The following is an 18,384-nucleotide window of genomic DNA, read 5'->3' as shown; positions in this document are numbered from 1 at the left end:
AGGCACAGCGCTCCAGCGCCCCCAAGCGTGCAGGGGTATGACGCAAAAGAGACGGCATCAATCACGCGACAGTTTTTAACATCCACCAGCAGGTTGAAAGCACAGAGGAAATCCGCACCTAGGAGCGGGGTGGATACAGCAGCCATCACAAAGTCCCAGCCGAAACGTCGGCCGCCAAAACACACGTCCACATGTCTGATACCGTACGTCCGAATGGACGTGCCGTTGGCGGCGTCCATCTGGGGGCCGTGACTGTCGGTCATCGTGTCCACAGCTTGTGCTGGTAGTATGCTGCGTTGAGCGCCAGAGTCAACCAGCAGCCGCCGGCCCGACAAGGAGTCTCTGATGAACAACAGCTTGCAGTCACGGCCGGCGCCCATAGCCGTTAACGAGCGCCGGCCTTGGCGTTTCCCTGAACCCTGTAACTGCAGGGTTTGCGACACCGTTTTGCTTTTGCCCCAAACCTGGCATGGTAATAACAGAGCCCGTCGTCAGGTTGGTGGCGGGCTGTCACCGCAGCCGCGGTGTCCATATAGTCGTACACAGGTGGTGGTGGGGCGGTCTGGTGGGGTAGCAGGGCCTGCACAAACTGTTGCCGGTTGGCCAGGAAAACCCTGTCTGCTTCAGCAGCCAGAGAACGGTAGTCCTTGGAGGCGGCGAGAGGAGAACTGGCCAGTGCTGTGCGTACAGGTGCGGGGAGCTGCCTCAGAAAAATGTGTGTGAAAAGAAAGGCCGGATCAGCCGATCCCAGCACAGACAGCATTTTTTCCATTAAATCAGACGGTTTGCCGTCGCCGAGGCCATTCGGGGACAGTAAACGGTCTGCCTTCTCCAGCTCCGACAGTTCAAATAGTTTCAGGAGGAATGTCTTTATAGCATCGTACTTGCCAGCAGCTGGCGGAGCTTCCAACAGTGTCATTGCTCGCGCCGTTGTCGATGCGTCTAACGCCGTCACTACGTGGAAGTACTGCGTTGCATCCTGCGTTATCCCTCTCAGCTGGAACTGGGCTTCCACATGTTGAAACCACGGCCGTGGATTATGCTGCCAAAAGTCGGGTAGCTTCACAGTAGCGGTGTAAATGCTAGCGTTAGCAATAGCCATGTTGTTAGCACCGGCGTCGTCGTTGTCAGACATACTCGTATTAGTTGTTCGATCACGTCGGGGTCACCAATGTGGTGTTAGAAAACAACGAGACAGGAGACGTGAGAGTAGACGTAGTCGAGGTAGTTTACTAGCTCCAACTTTACATGTCATATATTCGACAACGACACTGAACTCTCTGGACCGGAAGCGGAAGTGCATTCTCTCTTAGGTGAATGTCTCTAGTTATATAGATGTGGGTCACCACACTGTACAAATAAAATCTGATTGATTGATTGATTGATTGACTGATTCATTCATTCATTCATTCCATACACAAGCGTACTCATAACTAACTCATAACTTCCCTTTCCGCTTCAACCCTCTAAAGTTCCAAAACCCTAACCGCTAGGCCAGCGTGCCGGCATTATTACGACCAATGTTTTTGATACTAGCCACAACACCAAAGGGCGCAGTTCATATCATATTTTAGTGTTAGTGGATACGAGTTAGTATTGTCTGTGAATGTTCTCATTCATCCAAGTGATGGTTATCAAAAGGAGTTGAATCAAGTGCAACTGGACTTGGTATAGTATATCGAGTTAGTATTAAAAAGTAAAAATTGCTCCGTAATTTCTCCGCTGGTATTTCAAGGGCGCGTCTGTCCAATGACAAGCCGTCTCTGATGGCCCTCCATCCAATCAGAGAACGCGTACGGACGCTCTTACGAGGGTGAGTTCGATATGTTCACCGTTGATGTCTTTGGCGAAGACGTTCCGGATTAGCTCTGATGGCGGCGACGCACGGAAACCTCAGTGGCCGTCCGGCGGGTATCTAATCGAACTCACCCAGCGGCGGACGCCACCGTCCCAACGTGCTGTCGTTCTAGGGCAAGGAAATCCAACTGGACGCTTAGTGAACACACGGCGTTTGCGGCAGGTTTGTTTTTTGCAAGTATCGCCTTAGTATGTTATGTTGCGCTATCGTGGCCTCCCGGTTTGTGTGTGTCGAAATCGATCGCAACCGATGGCGAATGTCGAAGAATTGACTCCTTCGGTCGTGTTGACGTTATTTCATAGCGGTTCGGCGTTAGGTCGTCGCAACGTGTACACAGTAGACACGCCTCGTGAAGCAGCCCCATAGATAATGGACTATACGGCAACTGGATAGGTTAGCATATCCGGTAGCATGGCTAACTGAAGTTAACTCATACACGGGACAAGCTTTGATTTTAATCGTGTAAAGGTTGCGTTATGTTAGCCGCGCAAAGTTGGCGGATTCCGCTACGTTTAGGTGTCCTTTGGTTTATCGGCTGTGGCTATTCACAAGTCACCGTAAGCTAGTGCGGCATCGCACGGTGTCGAGTGTGTGAGAAGCTGGAGAACGAGCATGTTTTGTTTTTTTCTCTCCCCCGAAAAGGTTAATTTGGAGTCAACTCATACAGTTGGGATTTTGTGTTTTGGAAAACGTTGATCAAGTACAGAATGGATGTGGTTGTTGTTTAATAACCCGTAAATAGTTGTCGTATGTAAGGTCCGATATCAAACAGTGTCCTGAACTACATTACTTAGGCCTCGACCGGCGGTTGACGATTGCAACGATTTATTGGAACTAACAGCTACTACGGACCATGCACGTAATGTTACGTCGTGCTATGTCCTTTGTTCTTTTTTTTAATGATTAATTATGGTGACAACATTTGAACCTGAAACTGGCAGCCTGCCACAAAAAATCTAAATTGCGGTATTTGCTTGCCTGTTCTCCACGTGGGTTTTACTTAATCCTCTTATGTTAGTTAATGCGTAAATGTTGTCATTGCCCGCTAGCTCATATCCAATTGGAGCACCTCGTAGTTCATATTTGAAGCTCTATGTCTTAATTTCAACATCGTTACCTCCGACTCCAGCAGATCCAGGGAAAGGAGCCTGTTTGCATTTCACTTCTATTAAAAGACAATGGAGGCGGAAATCGAGCAGCAGGAAGACGAAACCACGTTCAGCAATACTGACACTAATGGTAAGGTAGTGCTTGTCTTATGCAAACCTTGTTATGGGTAAGAAACTGATGGTCACTTTCCCTTGATTGACATGTGTCAATTTAGCGTACTCTAGCCTCACAAACCAGTCAGTTCTTGCACGGTAATCCCATTTATCACATTGACACGTCTGGCCTCCCCTTCAAGGAGAGCAATTTCATTTAGGGATGATGCAGCCTTGGATTATGTTAAATGTGCAAACTAACCAAATCAATATCCATGTATACATGCAAGTCAAAAACCCAGTCATAAAACTGATAAAGCTATTACCCTGATTTTAGAAAGAGACAGTGGCTTTAAGCATAACACAATTGCAGCTAGAGATGAAACGATATGTAAATTTCATATCACGATTATAGTGATTAGAATTACCATGGTTATCATTATTACTGTGGTATTGTTAAAATGTGCTGATACACACACTGAAAGCATTAACCCTAAGTTTTATATTGAAAACCAAAAATGAAATTAACAGCACTATGCGTGTGTTATCTGCATAAACATTAAAATAATGCCACAGCAAATATCAAAGAAAGTTGAATCAGTTCATTTGGACACAACATTTTTTGAGAGAAACGTTTCATCACTCATCTAAGTGACTTCTTCAGTCTCAAGTGACTGCAGGTATCCCCACCCTTATAAACAACACAGTTGCATAATGGCTGAAACCAACGATCAGGTTCGTAGACAAATACGCATGTGTACTATTCACAGAGGATTTGGGAATGTTTGCAATCACAGCATTGTAAGATGGCGACAGATGTACTCTTAGCCCCCCTCCCCCCCCGGTTCAGGGATGGTTGTTCCCTCTTCACAACGTAGCCCATACCTTATGTAAACATGAAACCATATCAAATGTGTCACAGAAAGTTGAATCAGTTCATCTGGACACAGCGTTTATTGAGAGAAACGTTTTGTCACTCATCTAAGTGACCTCTTCAGTCTCAACTGACTGCATGTATCCCCACCCTTATAAACAATTAAGAGGTGATAAAGTGCAATGTTGCAGAGACTATATCAGTGATACTGAGATAAATGTTAGCAGGTTACTTGCTTACATGCCTGGGGTAGATGGACATGACAGAGCATACCAGTATAAGTACAATGTACAGTACAGACAAATGGTTGGATTTATTTGACAGTGTTAAGTGTTCATTTGAATGACAGCCCACAGAAAGAAACTGCTTTTATATCTGGTTGTTTTGGCGTACAGCGCTCTTAAGCATCTACTAGAGGGGAGGAGTTGGAACAGGTTGTGACCAGGGTGTGATGGGTCTGCAGTGATGTTGCCTGCCCATTTCCGGACTCTGGAGGTGTAAGTCCTGAATGGAGGGCAGGTTGGCACCAATGATTTTCTCTGCATGCTTAACTGTCCATTGTAGTCTGTCCCTGTTTTGTTTGGTGGCAGATCCAAACCAGACAGTGATGGATGTGCAGAGAACAGACTGGATTATTGCGCTATAGAACTGAATCAGCAGTTCCTGCGGCAGGTTGAACTTCGTGAGCTGGTGGAGAAAGTAGGTCCTCTGCTGGGCCTTTTTGATAATTGTGTCTATGTTGGATGCCCAGCTTAGGTCCTGGGAGATTGTGGAACCCAGAAATCTGTAGGTTTTCACCACAGACATTGTGCTGTTGAGTATGGTGAGGAGGTGCAGTGTTGGGGGACTCCTCCTAAAGTCCACTGTCATCGTCACTGTTTTGAGTGTGTTCGGCTCCAGGTTGTTATGGCTGCACCAGGGGGCCAGCTGATCAACCTCCCATCTATATGCAGACTTGTCACCATCCCGAATTAGGCCAGTGATGGTTGTGTCATCCACAAACTTCAGTAGTTTAACAGACGGGTCACCTGAGGTGCAGTCATTTGTGTAGAGGGAGAAGAGTAGAGGGGAGAGCACAAGTCTCTGGGGGCGCCTGTGCTGATTGTCCAGGTGCTGGATGTGATCTTCCCCAGCCTCCCAAGCTGCTTCCTGTCTGTCAAGAAGTTTTTAATCCACTGGCAGATGGGGGTTGGATGTAGTTTATACCAGTGTATCCATAAAAACATTATTGAGGACTCCAGAAGTAGCTTTTCTTTAGCTTTACTTGTCCTTGGCAGCTTCAGCAAACAAAATGAAAGAGAACAGACACACCTATCTTATTCTTTATATAGACTACCTGGACAGGTAAAACACCTGGAGCCTAGAGCTCCCTCTAGCTAAGTAATACTATAAAGTCTCAGGCTAGTACATAGTTATATTATGAGGAAGAATAGATAGTGATGCTGTAACATCACTTACTAGCTACTGCATGAATCTATTATAGCCCACCTTAACATGACGTGATGTGAGCAAGCAATTTTTTTATTAATCACTTTCAGCACTTTTAATTAATCTGTCCTAACCAGCACTATGCAACAGTAAACAGGGCAAGCAGCATTTTGCTTGGTTAAGAAATTGCTTGTGACTCTATTTGAGCATGGTTTTGCTGACTTGTTCCAATGGAAATGGCTGGGCAATGGGAAGTTATTGCCCACTCTGCAAGATGATTGGTTCACGTTTGTGTGAATCTGCGACACTATTGGATTCTGTCTGGACACTTTGACAAGCAAAATCGCCAGGCATTTGCTCACTTGCAGCACTCGCCATCCTGTTAATAGATAGACTGTAACTTTTGTAAATGATGTTAATTTACAATTAACTAATGTCCTGCAGTCCTTGACTTGAAGGTTGGTGAACTTGAGGTTCATATTCTGGCTCATTTTGATATGGTTGAATGGGTGCTATATTTCGAATAATATGAGCTGACAGATGTCAACAAACCAGTGCGTGAACCCATGTGGATGTGTTTTCATGTCACCTGTCAATCAAAATGTGAATGGGCGGGTCTTAAAACTTTGAATGTGTCCGTCACTGGGGTTTTGGCACTTCTGTGATAACTGGGTACATAACACATTTTTGTTGTAATGAATTCTTACCGAAATTTAGCGAAAGTAGGTGAATTGCCATTATGGAACATCCCTGCATCAGTGTTTAGTAGGGATTATCATATTCTAAGCCGCTTGACCAGACCTTTAATAGTGGGGGATGACCTCTTTATTTACGGAAACAATGCAATAATATGACAAAGCAAGGCAGAAAACTGATTATTGTTGTGCTCAAAAACCATTAACAATAAACTACTTCAGAGGAGTAATGGCCTCCTCCAAACTACACAAAATCAGCCTGGTAATGCCACATTATCACAGTCGGTTGTTTTATCCCACATAGTGTGACATGGTGGGAGATAACTGATGTAATGTCTGCGACGCCTCGTGATGACATGACAGTCTGTCATGTTAGATTTTTTTTTTTTGCCTTTGTCTGGTGACAGCTTTGGACACAAGTTTAATGCTTGTGACGAGTGACATTGACCAGTCGGAGCACAGTAGGCTACATTTTGTAAATGTGCACAAAGATTCAGAGATCCATTTTCTAGATCCAGACCTTGTTTTCTTTGGGGAAAGGACTTTGCAGTGACTTCCAGTGGAATAAATATCAGAGATGCTTTGCTACAAGCAGAAACTGCAGGAGCTACTTAAGATATTGCAAATTCCTCCTCTTGATGGTATTCCTTGGTGGCAGAGTGGTCAGAGCATTTGCATTGCGATGAACCCTCCTGCATCTTCAGCAGGTATCTCAGGGTCACAAGCATTTTGCCCCTTAGCCTGTACGGCTCACCCATTGGGGCAGAAAAGACCCAATTAGACTTCAGTCTGCCTTTCTCAAATTTGTCTCTTACTCCGTTTTTTTTCCTCCCTTAGGTAAACGCCCAGCTGAGGACATGGATGAGGAGCAGGCCTTCAAACGTTCTCGTAATGCAGATGAGATGGTGGAGCTGCGAGTGCTACTTCAGAGCAAAGTAAAGCCCCAGTCACACAGAAGGCCTACATAACAGCTGCCAGTTATTCTGTCATTTCTCTGCCATACATAAACAAGTTGCTTTTAGTTTAAGGTAAGCCGCTTTTTTCTTCACAGAATGCAGGTGCTGTCATCGGAAAAGGTGGCAAGAACATAAAAGCTCTACGCACAGATGTGAGTAAAAAAGGCCACAGGTACTTCAGTAACCGGGGAAAGGAAAAATTCATGGCCCACTCCCCTTCTGTTGCGCTTGCTCTGGGTCTTGGAAAAATCAAGCAACTGCCTAGTCCAGACTCCTGAGGAGCATTTACCCTGTATTGAGGACCTAATGAGTTCCCGTTTTACTCAGTTTTAGTAATTGTTGTGATGATCTTACACTCCGTTCATTGTTCGGCTTCTCATGCACAGTCTCAGTTCTTGGCTTTCTTATTTCTTTATTCATGTATTTATTTATTCGGATAAATTTTTGACACTTGTCGGTCACGAGATAACAGGCAATTCTGCCACAATCACATATCTATAGGTTGGCTCATGTGAATAGACAAGGTTTAGTTTCTTTTAGACCAAATTTGAGAGGAAAAAAGAGAAGCATCTTTTGGCCAGATCACATAGATACCTTTTATTTGTTTATTTATTTTTATACATTTGTGTAACTTTACTTATTTTCATATCACATTGATTTCCATGTCAATTCCAATATCCTTGTCAGCCTTGAGGCCATAGCAGACCTTGCAGTTATGGGAAACTCCTCAACTGGTGTCTTAAAGCCTCAGCGGACCTGTAGTTTATGAAAGTTTCTGGTGACATAAAATGTTGTTGCTTGTCTCTGACCACTTCAGGTGTCCTATTTCTATGCACTCCCCACAGTTTCAAATCTTATTTTCCTTTTCTGGGGCAAAGTGTAGTAATTGAGTATAGCTTGTATTCTATTAAAAATGTATTCCTTCTCCCCCTCTTCCCTTCTCCTTTACTTTTTTTTTATTTTTGGCCACCTTCCTCCGTTGCCCATGTACTGGATCGACATGCCCCTCCTGCGTTGCCCACCTTGACGTTGGCCCAACCTCCGCCCGCCCCTGAACGCCCGCCCACCTGACACTCCCGGTTGGCCCCACCCATAAACCGTGCCCCTCCTTAAACGGGCACCTAACTTGACATCTCGTGATTGAATGCCCCTGCCCAATGCCAACCTCCACCACAACCACCACTACCACCACCACCACCACCACCTCGACCCTTGCAGTACAATGCCAGTGTATCAGTCCCTGACAGCAGTGGCCCAGAGCGGTATGTCCCACCAGTTATTGCCTCACTGCCTAATTAGAACAGTGAAACACATGTCTTTTATAACCTGCCTTCTGTTTCATTTTAACATTTTTACATACATGATAGTTTACACCCCCCCCCCCATCCCCTTCAGAGACGTGTATTTTTCCATTTGATTTTTTTTTTCTTCTGTCTTCTTTACCCCACATCCGTTTTAAAACATCCCCATCAGTTTGGACGTTTTGTGATTACAACATAAAGCAACGTAGTTACCCCATGCAGATAATCATACAGAATCCATTATGACCTTGCTGTTTTTTACTCTGAGTTGGAGCACAGCTGCTGGATGTTTTTCCTTGCAGTGATGTTTATTTTACTCGTGAAACTTGTGGAAATCAAACATCCTTTTCTCACTCTGTTCTTTGTGGTCCACCTTGCCACCCAACCCTACCCCTCTTTTTTCAACGTCACTGTCCATGACCTCCTGAGAGAGCACCAGCTCACTGTTGGCGGCTCCAGCCCCTACTGTGTTTCCCATTACTGTCGTCTTTTTATTTCATTGTGCTGCATCTTCTCTAAGTTTCTCTCAGGCCCCATCAGATCAGAGTTGCCTGCCAAACCTCTCATACCCCCACCCCCAGCACCTGTCCTGCACCACAGAGTAGTTGGTTACCTCTCACATATCCTTCCCCCTTCTCCCGCCCTCAACCCCCTGCTCTTTTTATTTACTCTTCTACTGCCCACCCTCAAACCTCTTCACCCCTGTTCTAAGCCCCCCCCCCACCTCTCTTCTCATCCCCTTGTCACAATGAGAAGGTGTGCTGGTCGCGCAATTGTCATGGCAAGTTATTGTATTGGTTTATGTTGTTCCCTTTTCCCCCAACTTGCTGGTGGTGGGATGGTTATAGAAAATCCCCCCTCCCCCCCTCCCCCAAACTCTGTGTGGCCAGTCTTGTGCCCCACGTTAATTTGAGTCCTAAAGCCGCCCATTCTCGTCAACCTTCTCTTTCTTTGTTGAATGTGAGATCAGATTGAGTGCATGCCAGCTACTTATTTTACCAGCTTAGTGTTGGGAGAAGTCAAAAGTTATGTATAGTGTACCGCAGTTGCTACTTTGGTTTTTAATTGTGTGACTTCTTCTCTGTCGGACTGCTACTCGCTGATCTTACAGCAAGTCTTCTGTGTTCAATTTTTTTGTCCTCCTTTTTGTCCTGCCTCAACTCATTTGGCCAAAATGATTCCTGACAGGATCCTCAGTGTGAGTGCCAACATTGACACTATTGGAGAGATTCTGCTGAAGATCATACCCACTCTAGAGGAGGTAAGGCACAATGTTTGGTAAATCTACATGTGTATTAATTATGTCTGATGTGGGGATGGGATTGGAGTGGCTAAGCTGGTACCCCCCTCCCCTTTTTGTGGGGTTATTGTCTTTGCTGTATAGTTTGATAGGATTCGGTGATGCGGGGCCTGGTTCACACACAGTTATCAATGCATTTGTAATTGATATGTTGTTCTTCATTAACTAAATGATGAATTTTCTCACAATTAGGTATGCTATACTGACAGCTCAGTTCAAATCTTCCTTAAACAACATTTCACCTTGCCATAAATCGGTACTGAATTTTCATACAATCTGGGGAAAAATTATATTCACTATTGTACACATATGTACTATTCACAGAGGACACATGACCAATGGAAACTCTTGTTAACGGTCACACCCATATTTGAAAATGAAACTGGTCGTTGGTTTCGGTCATTATACACTTGTCACCATCTTACAATGCTGTGATTGCAACAATCCCTAACGCTCTGTGAATGGTACACATGGCCTTTGAAACTCTAGTTGGTGGTCACACCCATATTTGCATTTGGAACTGGTTGTTGGTTTTGGTCGTTAGGCAACCATATTGTATTGCATGGTTTATAAGGGTGGGGATACCTGCAGGCAGTTTAGACTGAAGAGGTCATTTAGTTGCGTGATGACACGTATCTGTCAATAAACATATCCAGATTAACTGATTCAGCCTTCTCTGATTTTCATACCTGGATTATTGAGCATGCATCAAGACATTGCCAAATATGATTTCCTTGAGAAAATATTGGATCAAAGTTTCAGTCATTGGTTTTTGCCCCTCAACTAGATCTTGGGGCTATTTTCCAGAAGAGGAAAAGTAAGAGCTTCACCTAGTCCACTGCCTTTAACAGGAAAGATAAAAGCATTTTGGCTCTGTCAGTACTAATATCAAAGTTTCTGTCACTTGCTATTTATAGTTGTTAATGAGGGCTCAAATTTTAATTTATTTCAAACTTTAGTGCATTGCTGGTGCAAAGACATGGCCCAGATTAAAACTTGCACAAATATACACCTGTATATGTGGTTGTACTGTTGAAAGGAAGAATTGGTTTCAGATCTCTGCCTCTTTTTTTTTCTCCTGTAGTATCAGCATTACAATGGGATAGATTTTGACTCTGAGCTGCGCCTGCTGATCCATCAGAGTTTGGCAGGAGGTATCATTGGGGTGAAAGGTGCCAAGATAAAGGAGCTGAGAGAGGTAAAACAAGGTCCAGATTAGCAGGTGTCTCAAGTTGTTCTGTACCATTTATTGACCTTTTTGATGAATAAATAGGACATCTATCCTCTCAATGAGTTTTGTTTGTGCATAAAATAGTATGAGTCTTGAAAATCTTCTCAAACCTGACCCTATTAAATTAACAGTCATTCCTAATTAGTTCAACTGGATCTGATTAATAGATTTTTTAATTTGTTTATCTTTACAAAATATGATCGATGGATCACATCATGGCATTACTATAATATTTACATTACATTATATTATTTATGTTATGTTTATGTTACATTATTATGTTATGTTATATTATTATATTATGAGTGGCACGGTGGCGCAGTGGTTAGCGCGGCAAGAAGATCCGGGGTTCGAGCCCCGGGGTAGTCCAACCTTGGGGGTCATCCCAGGTTGTCCTCTGTGTGGAATTTGCATGTCTCCCCATGTCCACGTGGGTTTCCTCCAGGTGCTCCGGTTTCCTCCCACAGTCCAAAAACATGTAGGTCAGGTGAACTGGCCATACTAAATTGGCCCTAGGTGTGTGTGTCGGTCCTGTGATGGCCTGGCGGCCTGTCCAGGGTGTCTCCCCGCCTGCCGCCCAATGACTGCTGGGATAGGCTCCCGCATCCCCCCAACCCCAATTGGGATAAGCAGCTTGGATAATGGATGGATGGATTGCATTATTACACAGAGTTAAACTTGTTTTACTACTAATTGTTTCTCTTTGCTAGAACACCCAGACCACCATAAAGCTCTTTCAGGAGTGCTGTCCCCACTCCACTGACAGAGTGGTATTGGTTGGGGGCAAGCCAAAGCGTGTTGTAGAATGCATCAAAGTCATCCTTGAACTGGTGTCCGAGGTAAGAGCCCTTTGTCATTTGAAAGTTACTCCATAAGTCAAAGCGGGATCTGGTTTGTTTTATAAGTGCATTGATAGTTATGCCACATGGATGTAAAGAGGACTTTAGATGCCTTTTGATATGAGATGTGGATTGACTTGATTCTTGATTAAATTTTAGTGAGACTTCACATTTAAATTTGCCATTTTGTGTATCTAAAGGCTCCAATCAAAGGTCGTGCACAGCCCTATGATCCCAATTTCTATGATGAGACATACGACTATGGTGGTTTCACTATGATGTTTGAGGAGAGAGGTCGCCGACCCATGGGTGGCTTCCCTATGCGTCCGCGGGGAGGCTTTGAGCGCATGCCACCTGGTCGTGCAGTCAGACCCATGCCTCCTTCCAGAAGGGACTATGATGACATTAGTCCCCGCCGTGGTCCTCCACCACCCCCGCTGAGCAGAGGAGGGCGAGGGGGCAGTAGGGCACGTAACCTACCACTTCCTCCACCACCACCACCAAGAGGGTGAGGAGACTCTTAAATGTGTGGTTCTCTTTGTCATTCCAGTTTTTGTGTTTTCCCACATATCTGTAAATTGTTTAACTTAGCTAATACATTTTGTGGATTTTTTTTCTCCCTTTTCCATTGCTTTTTGCAGAGGAGATAGGTTCTCACATGGCAGCTATCATGGAAGCATGGATGACAGACCAACGTGAGTATATGGACTCTTACAACAGAATTATCAGGAATTTTAGTTTTTGATACAGTAGGATGGCACATGTCAATGAATCATTCATTACAAGATAACAACAGCCTACCATGTCAGAATATCAATCAGCCAGTCGTGGTCACTGATCATCTTAGGAATCCGTGTGCTTTCACACCCTAAGCTCTGTAGGTGACAGTCTTGTAGCACTGACATGGGTCAGGCATTGATATTTTCCCATCTTCCAATTAAGCGTCAAACTGAGTTAGCCTAACGGTGGCTCTGCTCTTCATTTGTCTGCAGTGACAGGAGAGGCAGACCAGTAGATCGTTATGATAGCATGGTAAGTGACATTTTGTTTACCTGATGGCTATAATTGTCTGCAAAAAAATTTTTTTTGGCTACTAATTTGTGATTTATAGATGCTGTAAGTTGTCAATATGTGTCTGAGAAGATTGGAATTGTTTTTCTGGTGTACTAGTGAGCACAGTGGTTGGGACACTGGTGCTTTTCCTCAGGCATGCACACTGATCTATGCTGGTTGTTGCCTAGTAACAGTTGTTTCCTTGGTTACCATAGAGCTGCTGAGTATGTAGTACAGAGATCCACCAGGCTACCAAATTAACTTGAGGTTTAAAACAAAGCAATTCTTCGACTGGTTCCTGTCAGATTTCTACCTGCAAGCAACCCATTTTTAATTATGCCAATCAAAAAAATAATAATAATAATAATTTGTCTAAGGAGGCCCAAGACTCTGAGACAAACTTCAACTTCATGCCCGACCAAGCCAGCGGTAACACGGGGATTCGAACTGGCAATCCCCCTGTTGGTAGGCAGTGGAATAGACCGCTACGCGACCCGGTCGCCCAGCTCTTGCCATATTTGTAAAGTATAGCGTTCAGGTGTCTCTCGCAGCAGATGGCACACCAACACCAGATAAAAAGAATTAGGTTAAGTATAAAATGTCAAACAAAAGAAATGTAGGTCGATTTTAGATGCTGTGGAAAACCGTTTTAATGTATAAAAATTGCCAGTTAACCAAAAGCATTCCTTAACATTTTGTGATCCCACAATGTTACGCCATAATATGGGTAGGATAAAGGATAGGGGAGGAAAAAAACACCCCATTGGTGATGCCTACCTCTTTGTTTATGGACTTTACCAACTTTATATGTTCTTTAATTATATAGTTTAAAGAACAATCAACATTTTAATTAATTATTTTAAACTGGCTCCGCTGTGGGAGGGGAGTGCACCTTAGGGGGTGTGCTACTGTTACCTGTTACTGTCACAAATGATCTTGGGGCATCCGGATGGCCCAGTGGTCTATTCCGTTGCTTACCAACACAGGGATCACCGGTTGGAATCCCCATATTGTCTCCGGCTTGGTGGGGCGTCCCTGCAGACACAGTTGGCTGTGTCTGTGGGTGGGAAGCCGGGTGTGGGTATGTGTCCTGGTCGCTGCACTAGCGCCTCCTCTGGTCGGTCGGGTGCCTGTTCGGGGGGGGAGGGGGAACTGGGGGCAATAGCGTGATCCTCCCACGCGCTATGTCCCCCTGGCGAAACTCCTCACTGTCAGGTGAAAAGAAGTGGCTGGCAACTCCACATGTATCAGAGGAGGCATGTAGTAGTCTGCAGCCCTCCCCGGATCGGCAGAGGAGGTGGAGCGGCGACCGGGACAGCTCAGAAGAGTGGGGTAATTGGCCAGATATAGTTAGGGAGAAAAATGGGGAAACAATCCCAAAAAAAAATGATTTGGTAACCACCACCCTGTCTCTATCTTTGTCATAGTTTTCAAAGATTACATAAAACATGGTGCTTAACAATTCTGAGGCATCTGGATGTTTGTTCTGTATGATTATCACAATAGATGCTGCTGCTGTCCAACAGCTTGCTGATTAAAATCCGCTCTGCAGTTAAACAGTACGAAATACGCTCCAGGAACATCGTAGAATTATTAAAAGCATTTAGCGTTGTGAATATTCTACTGAAGAAATTATAACTGTCTGAATGACCCGATGGCTGCACCTTCATCAAAACTTTCTACTACTTTTTACTACTATTACCAACTCGATGTTCCTAACTAATAACCTGAGCAGAAACTAGTTTAGGAAAAACATCTCAAGCTGAACAGGCAATCCCTGGCTGTTATTATTTTAGATGTCTTCAACATATAGCCTAAATATATCTTCAAATTATATCTGTTTACACGTTAATACGTAAAACACTAGACCATCGGTATTCAATTATGTCCCGTGGAGGTCTGTGTGTATGCGGCTTTTTTTTCCCAACTCAACACTACGCCAGCTTTTTTCACCGATTAATGCAATTACAACCAGAAAGTAGGACTAACTGGTGAAATCGGCTGGTGTTGTGTTGGGTTGGAAAGGAAACCTGCATACACACGGACTTCCATGGCACATAATTAAATACCACTGCATTAGACATTCAAAGCAGTCTGTATTTTACTGGATTCAAGACCATATTCTCTCAGTCGTCTTCATGATATAGAATAGAGAATCTCAGTTGTAGAGTAGCTAAATTGTGAAGTAGTTGGTTTACCATTGAATCTGCACTTCTCATCATCTCAAATACAGACTTTTAAACTAAGCACACCTCGGAGCGTCCAGGTAGTGTTGCGGTCTATTCCGTTGCCTACCAACGCGTTGATTGCTAGTTCGAATCCCTGTGTTACCTCCAGCTTGGTCGGGCATCCCTGCAGACACAGTTAGCCGTGTATGCAGGTGGGAAGCCGGATGTGGGTATGTGTCCTGGTCGCTGCACTAGCGCCTCTTCTGGTCATTCGGGGCGGCTGTCCGAGTTGGGGGGGGGAACTGGGGGGAATAGCGTGATCCTCCCACGCGCTACATCCCCCCTGGCAAAACTCCTCACTGTCCAGTGAAAAGAAACGGCTGGCGACTCCACATGTATCGGAGGAGGCATGTGGTAGTCTGCAGTCCTCCCCGGATCGGCAGAGGAGGTGAAGCAGCGACTGGGAAAGCTCAAAAGAGTGGGGTTATTGGCCAAGTGCAATTAGGGAGAAAAATGGGGGGGGGGTTGCATCTGAAACATCAAACAAGTTCTCTCAATCCCTTTCTCTGTCTCACAGTTCTTCCATTTGCAATGCGTTTCAACATCTGATTTTTTTTCTTTTACTTTTGGTCATGGGTCCTAACAGAGCGGAGGAGGATATGGTGAGTGTTAATGTTTTTGTTTTTCTTGCATGGATCTACACTTCACTGATTAACATATTTTCCCAGAGGATGTCTGGGCATGTCCAAGGGATTCAGACTATCTGCTTCTTATTTTACCATTTTCACTCTTGTCAGTCTCTCTGTGGTGTGTTAATATTTCGTTAAAAAAAAGAAAAAAAATTACAGTTCTTGTTCCAACTCCTTTGTTTTCAAAGACAATTCTTCCTGGGACCACTATCAGCCTGGTAGGTGTGGAGGGGTTGTTTTTCCATTCAGTTTATGTGGTATTTCTTTCATATCTGAATTAAGTTTTTTTTCATAAATGAAGAACTCATGTTAAGTAATTTACCCCTGGACTTGTTTTTTTCTAGGTGGCAGAGGCTCATACAGTGACATTGGAGGTCCCGTCATCACAACACAAGTCACTATCCCTAAAGATGTTAGTGTGCCATCTAGTTTTCTCACTCAATATATTTGACCTAAGCTGGAAAAAACCCCCACAGTTTTTTATGTCTAATACCAGATGCCCCTTTTGTTGTTGATTTGCAGCTGGCCGGCTCCATAATTGGTAAGGGTGGCCAGAGGATCAAGCAGATCCGCCACGAGTCCGGGGCGTCCATCAAGATTGATGAGCCACTAGAGGGCTCTGAGGACCGCATCATCACCATCACAGGAACACAGGACCAGATCCAGAATGCCCAGTATCTGCTGCAGAACAGGCATGTACTCCAGCGATACTTCAAAATCAGCTAATCTTATCTGTGGAGCAATTCAATTTATTTTTGCATCCACTGCTGTTTTTACTTGGCTGTGCTGTTGTGCTCTCACTGGAACTGCTAGTAGCATCAGCAAAAATTTAACCCGAAATTCTTGGATCACAAACATTTTCAACTACCACTGGGGATGGAATCAAGGGTCCATGCCTGGCCAGAGGTACAGGGTCTTGTCAATGAAAATTTAAAATCCCTGCTTCTTACACAAACATGCAGTCATACAGTATTGCTTTAAAATGTTCACTTTGCCAAATTTTTGCTGGCTTTCAATATTCAAATATATCCTATGTCCTAGGAGCATCTGGGTAGCGTAGTGGTCTAGTCCGCTGTCTACCAACACGGGGATCTCGGGTTCGAATCCCCGTGTTACCTCTGGCTTGGGTCAGGTGTCCCTAAGGAAACAATTGGCCGTGTCTGAGGGTGGGAAGCCGGATGTGGGTATGTGTTTTGGTCACTGCACTAGCGCCTCCTCTGGTTGGTCAGGGCGCCTGTTCGGGGGCGGGGGACTGGGGGGAATAACGTGATCCTCCCACGTGCTACGTCCCCCTGGCGAAACTCCTCACTGTCAGGTGAAAAGAAGCGGCTGGGGACTCCACATGTATCGAAGGAGGCATGTGGTAGTCTGCAGCCCTACCCGGATCGGCAGAGGGGGTGGAGAAATAACCAGGATGGCTCGGAAGAGTGGGGTAACTGGCCAGGCACAAATGGGGGGAAAAGCCACAAAAAAAAATAAATATATATATATATATATATATCCTATGTCCTTTACATCTGGTTTTCCTCTTGCCAGAATTGTCTTGATTTGGAACTATTAACTATCCTTAAATGAAGAAATAAAATATAGTTGTATGAATTCAAGAAAAACATAATCAAATATACTAACCTTAAAGTTTCTGGTCATGTTTTTAGATCTAGATTGGTGATTGTTGAACATGTTTAGGACAATCCAAGAAAGCAGCTTTGTATTTTAAAAAGAAGTGTAGTTTGCATGCAAACTCAAATCTTTGCTATTTTTGTTTCAGTGTGAAGCAGTACTCTGGGCGATTCTTCTAGAGAAAGGAGAGGAACAAAGCCATACTGCCATACCCCCTGTGCTCCTTCTATTCAGAGTCTACATTCCTCTGCTTTGGGTAGATGTGCCCCAACACCCCATTACCACAAAAACCATCAGCTATCTTAAAACATTTTTATTCATAAGATTCGAAAAACTTCTTAAATCATGTGTGAATAGCCTTTTTCCTGTGCCGGTGATCATGATTTTTTTTCTGGATTGTTGTACTGTAATTGGAGTAAATACATCTATGTACTAACTTTCGGTCTTGTGAGCCGCCCCCGCACCTTTTCTCCCCTTTTCAGTACAGCATGCAGAATGTAATTTTGTTTTGTGAGAAACTTTTTATGATTTTTACTTTTTCTTGCATTGGCACATTTCCTTAACTAAAATGCTGGTCTCAAAACAGTTACAAATGAAGGGTTAGGCTTTAAATACTTATTTTGCAAAAGCATCCTAATAACACTGTAAAATAGAGAGCTGTTTTGAGAATATCGGCTCTAGTTTGGTGAATGTGCTACAGTAATAGTGGGAAACTTAGAACATTTTAAGACTATTTTATTGTTCATTAAAAGACAAACTGTATAAAAGTGCGTGGGTGTTTGTGTATATGTTTGTAAGTTCTTACGGTAAAATCGGCCCGAGTGGTTCTGGAAGACACGTGGGGCCACAAGATTCATCCGGTGAATTTTATTCATTAATTTTGTGATTCCTTTTCTGCTAATCACCAGAATGGACTTACTGTAATACATCCATATTTAATCACTGATGTATTGAATCAATTTGTTAATGCATAAATTTATTTTAGCCTAGTTTTTAGGCTTTTTAAATGTATCAAAGAAAGGTGAATCAGTTCTTCTGGACACATCTGTTGAGAGAAACGTTTCATCACTCATCTAAGTGACCTCTTCAGTCTCAGCTAACTGCAGGTATCCCCGAAACCAACGATCGGTTTCATATGCAAATTACCGTGGCCATTAACTAGATTTACAG

At 44.0% G+C, this 18,384-nt stretch overlaps 1 protein-coding gene across 4 annotated transcripts; it reads left to right on the top strand.

Moving 5' to 3' along the window:
* Nucleotides 1-1,952: 1,952 nt before the first annotated feature.
* Nucleotides 1,953-18,278, top strand: hnrpkl (heterogeneous nuclear ribonucleoprotein K, like). Of its 4 annotated transcripts, none has more exons than XM_056290311.1 (16): nucleotides 1,953-2,020; nucleotides 2,988-3,097; nucleotides 6,895-6,992; nucleotides 7,109-7,165; nucleotides 8,232-8,275; nucleotides 9,503-9,575; nucleotides 10,699-10,812; nucleotides 11,556-11,684; nucleotides 11,885-12,192; nucleotides 12,326-12,379; nucleotides 12,677-12,716; nucleotides 15,552-15,567; nucleotides 15,783-15,812; nucleotides 15,939-16,006; nucleotides 16,117-16,286; nucleotides 17,363-18,278. In XM_056290311.1, the coding sequence occupies exons 2-16, from the start codon at nucleotides 3,037-3,039 to the stop codon at nucleotides 17,391-17,393; spliced, it is 1,293 nt and encodes a 430-aa protein (XP_056146286.1). In that variant the 5' UTR covers nucleotides 1,953-2,020; nucleotides 2,988-3,036; the 3' UTR covers nucleotides 17,394-18,278. The 4 variants fall into 4 exon arrangements, with proteins under 4 accessions (XP_056146286.1, XP_056146285.1, XP_056146287.1 ...); XM_056290310.1 differs by having other exon boundaries at nucleotides 1,976-2,020; nucleotides 2,991-3,097; XM_056290312.1 differs by lacking the exon at nucleotides 15,783-15,812 and having other exon boundaries at nucleotides 1,976-2,020; nucleotides 2,991-3,097.
* The last annotated feature ends 106 nt before the right edge of the window (nucleotides 18,279-18,384 follow it).

The sequence above is a fragment of the Lampris incognitus genome, chromosome 12 (assembly GCF_029633865.1).
Source record: "Lampris incognitus isolate fLamInc1 chromosome 12, fLamInc1.hap2, whole genome shotgun sequence".
In the NCBI taxonomy this organism is placed as follows: Eukaryota; Metazoa; Chordata; class Actinopteri; order Lampriformes; family Lampridae; genus Lampris; species Lampris incognitus.
This window is presented reverse-complemented; position numbering and strand designations above follow the sequence as displayed.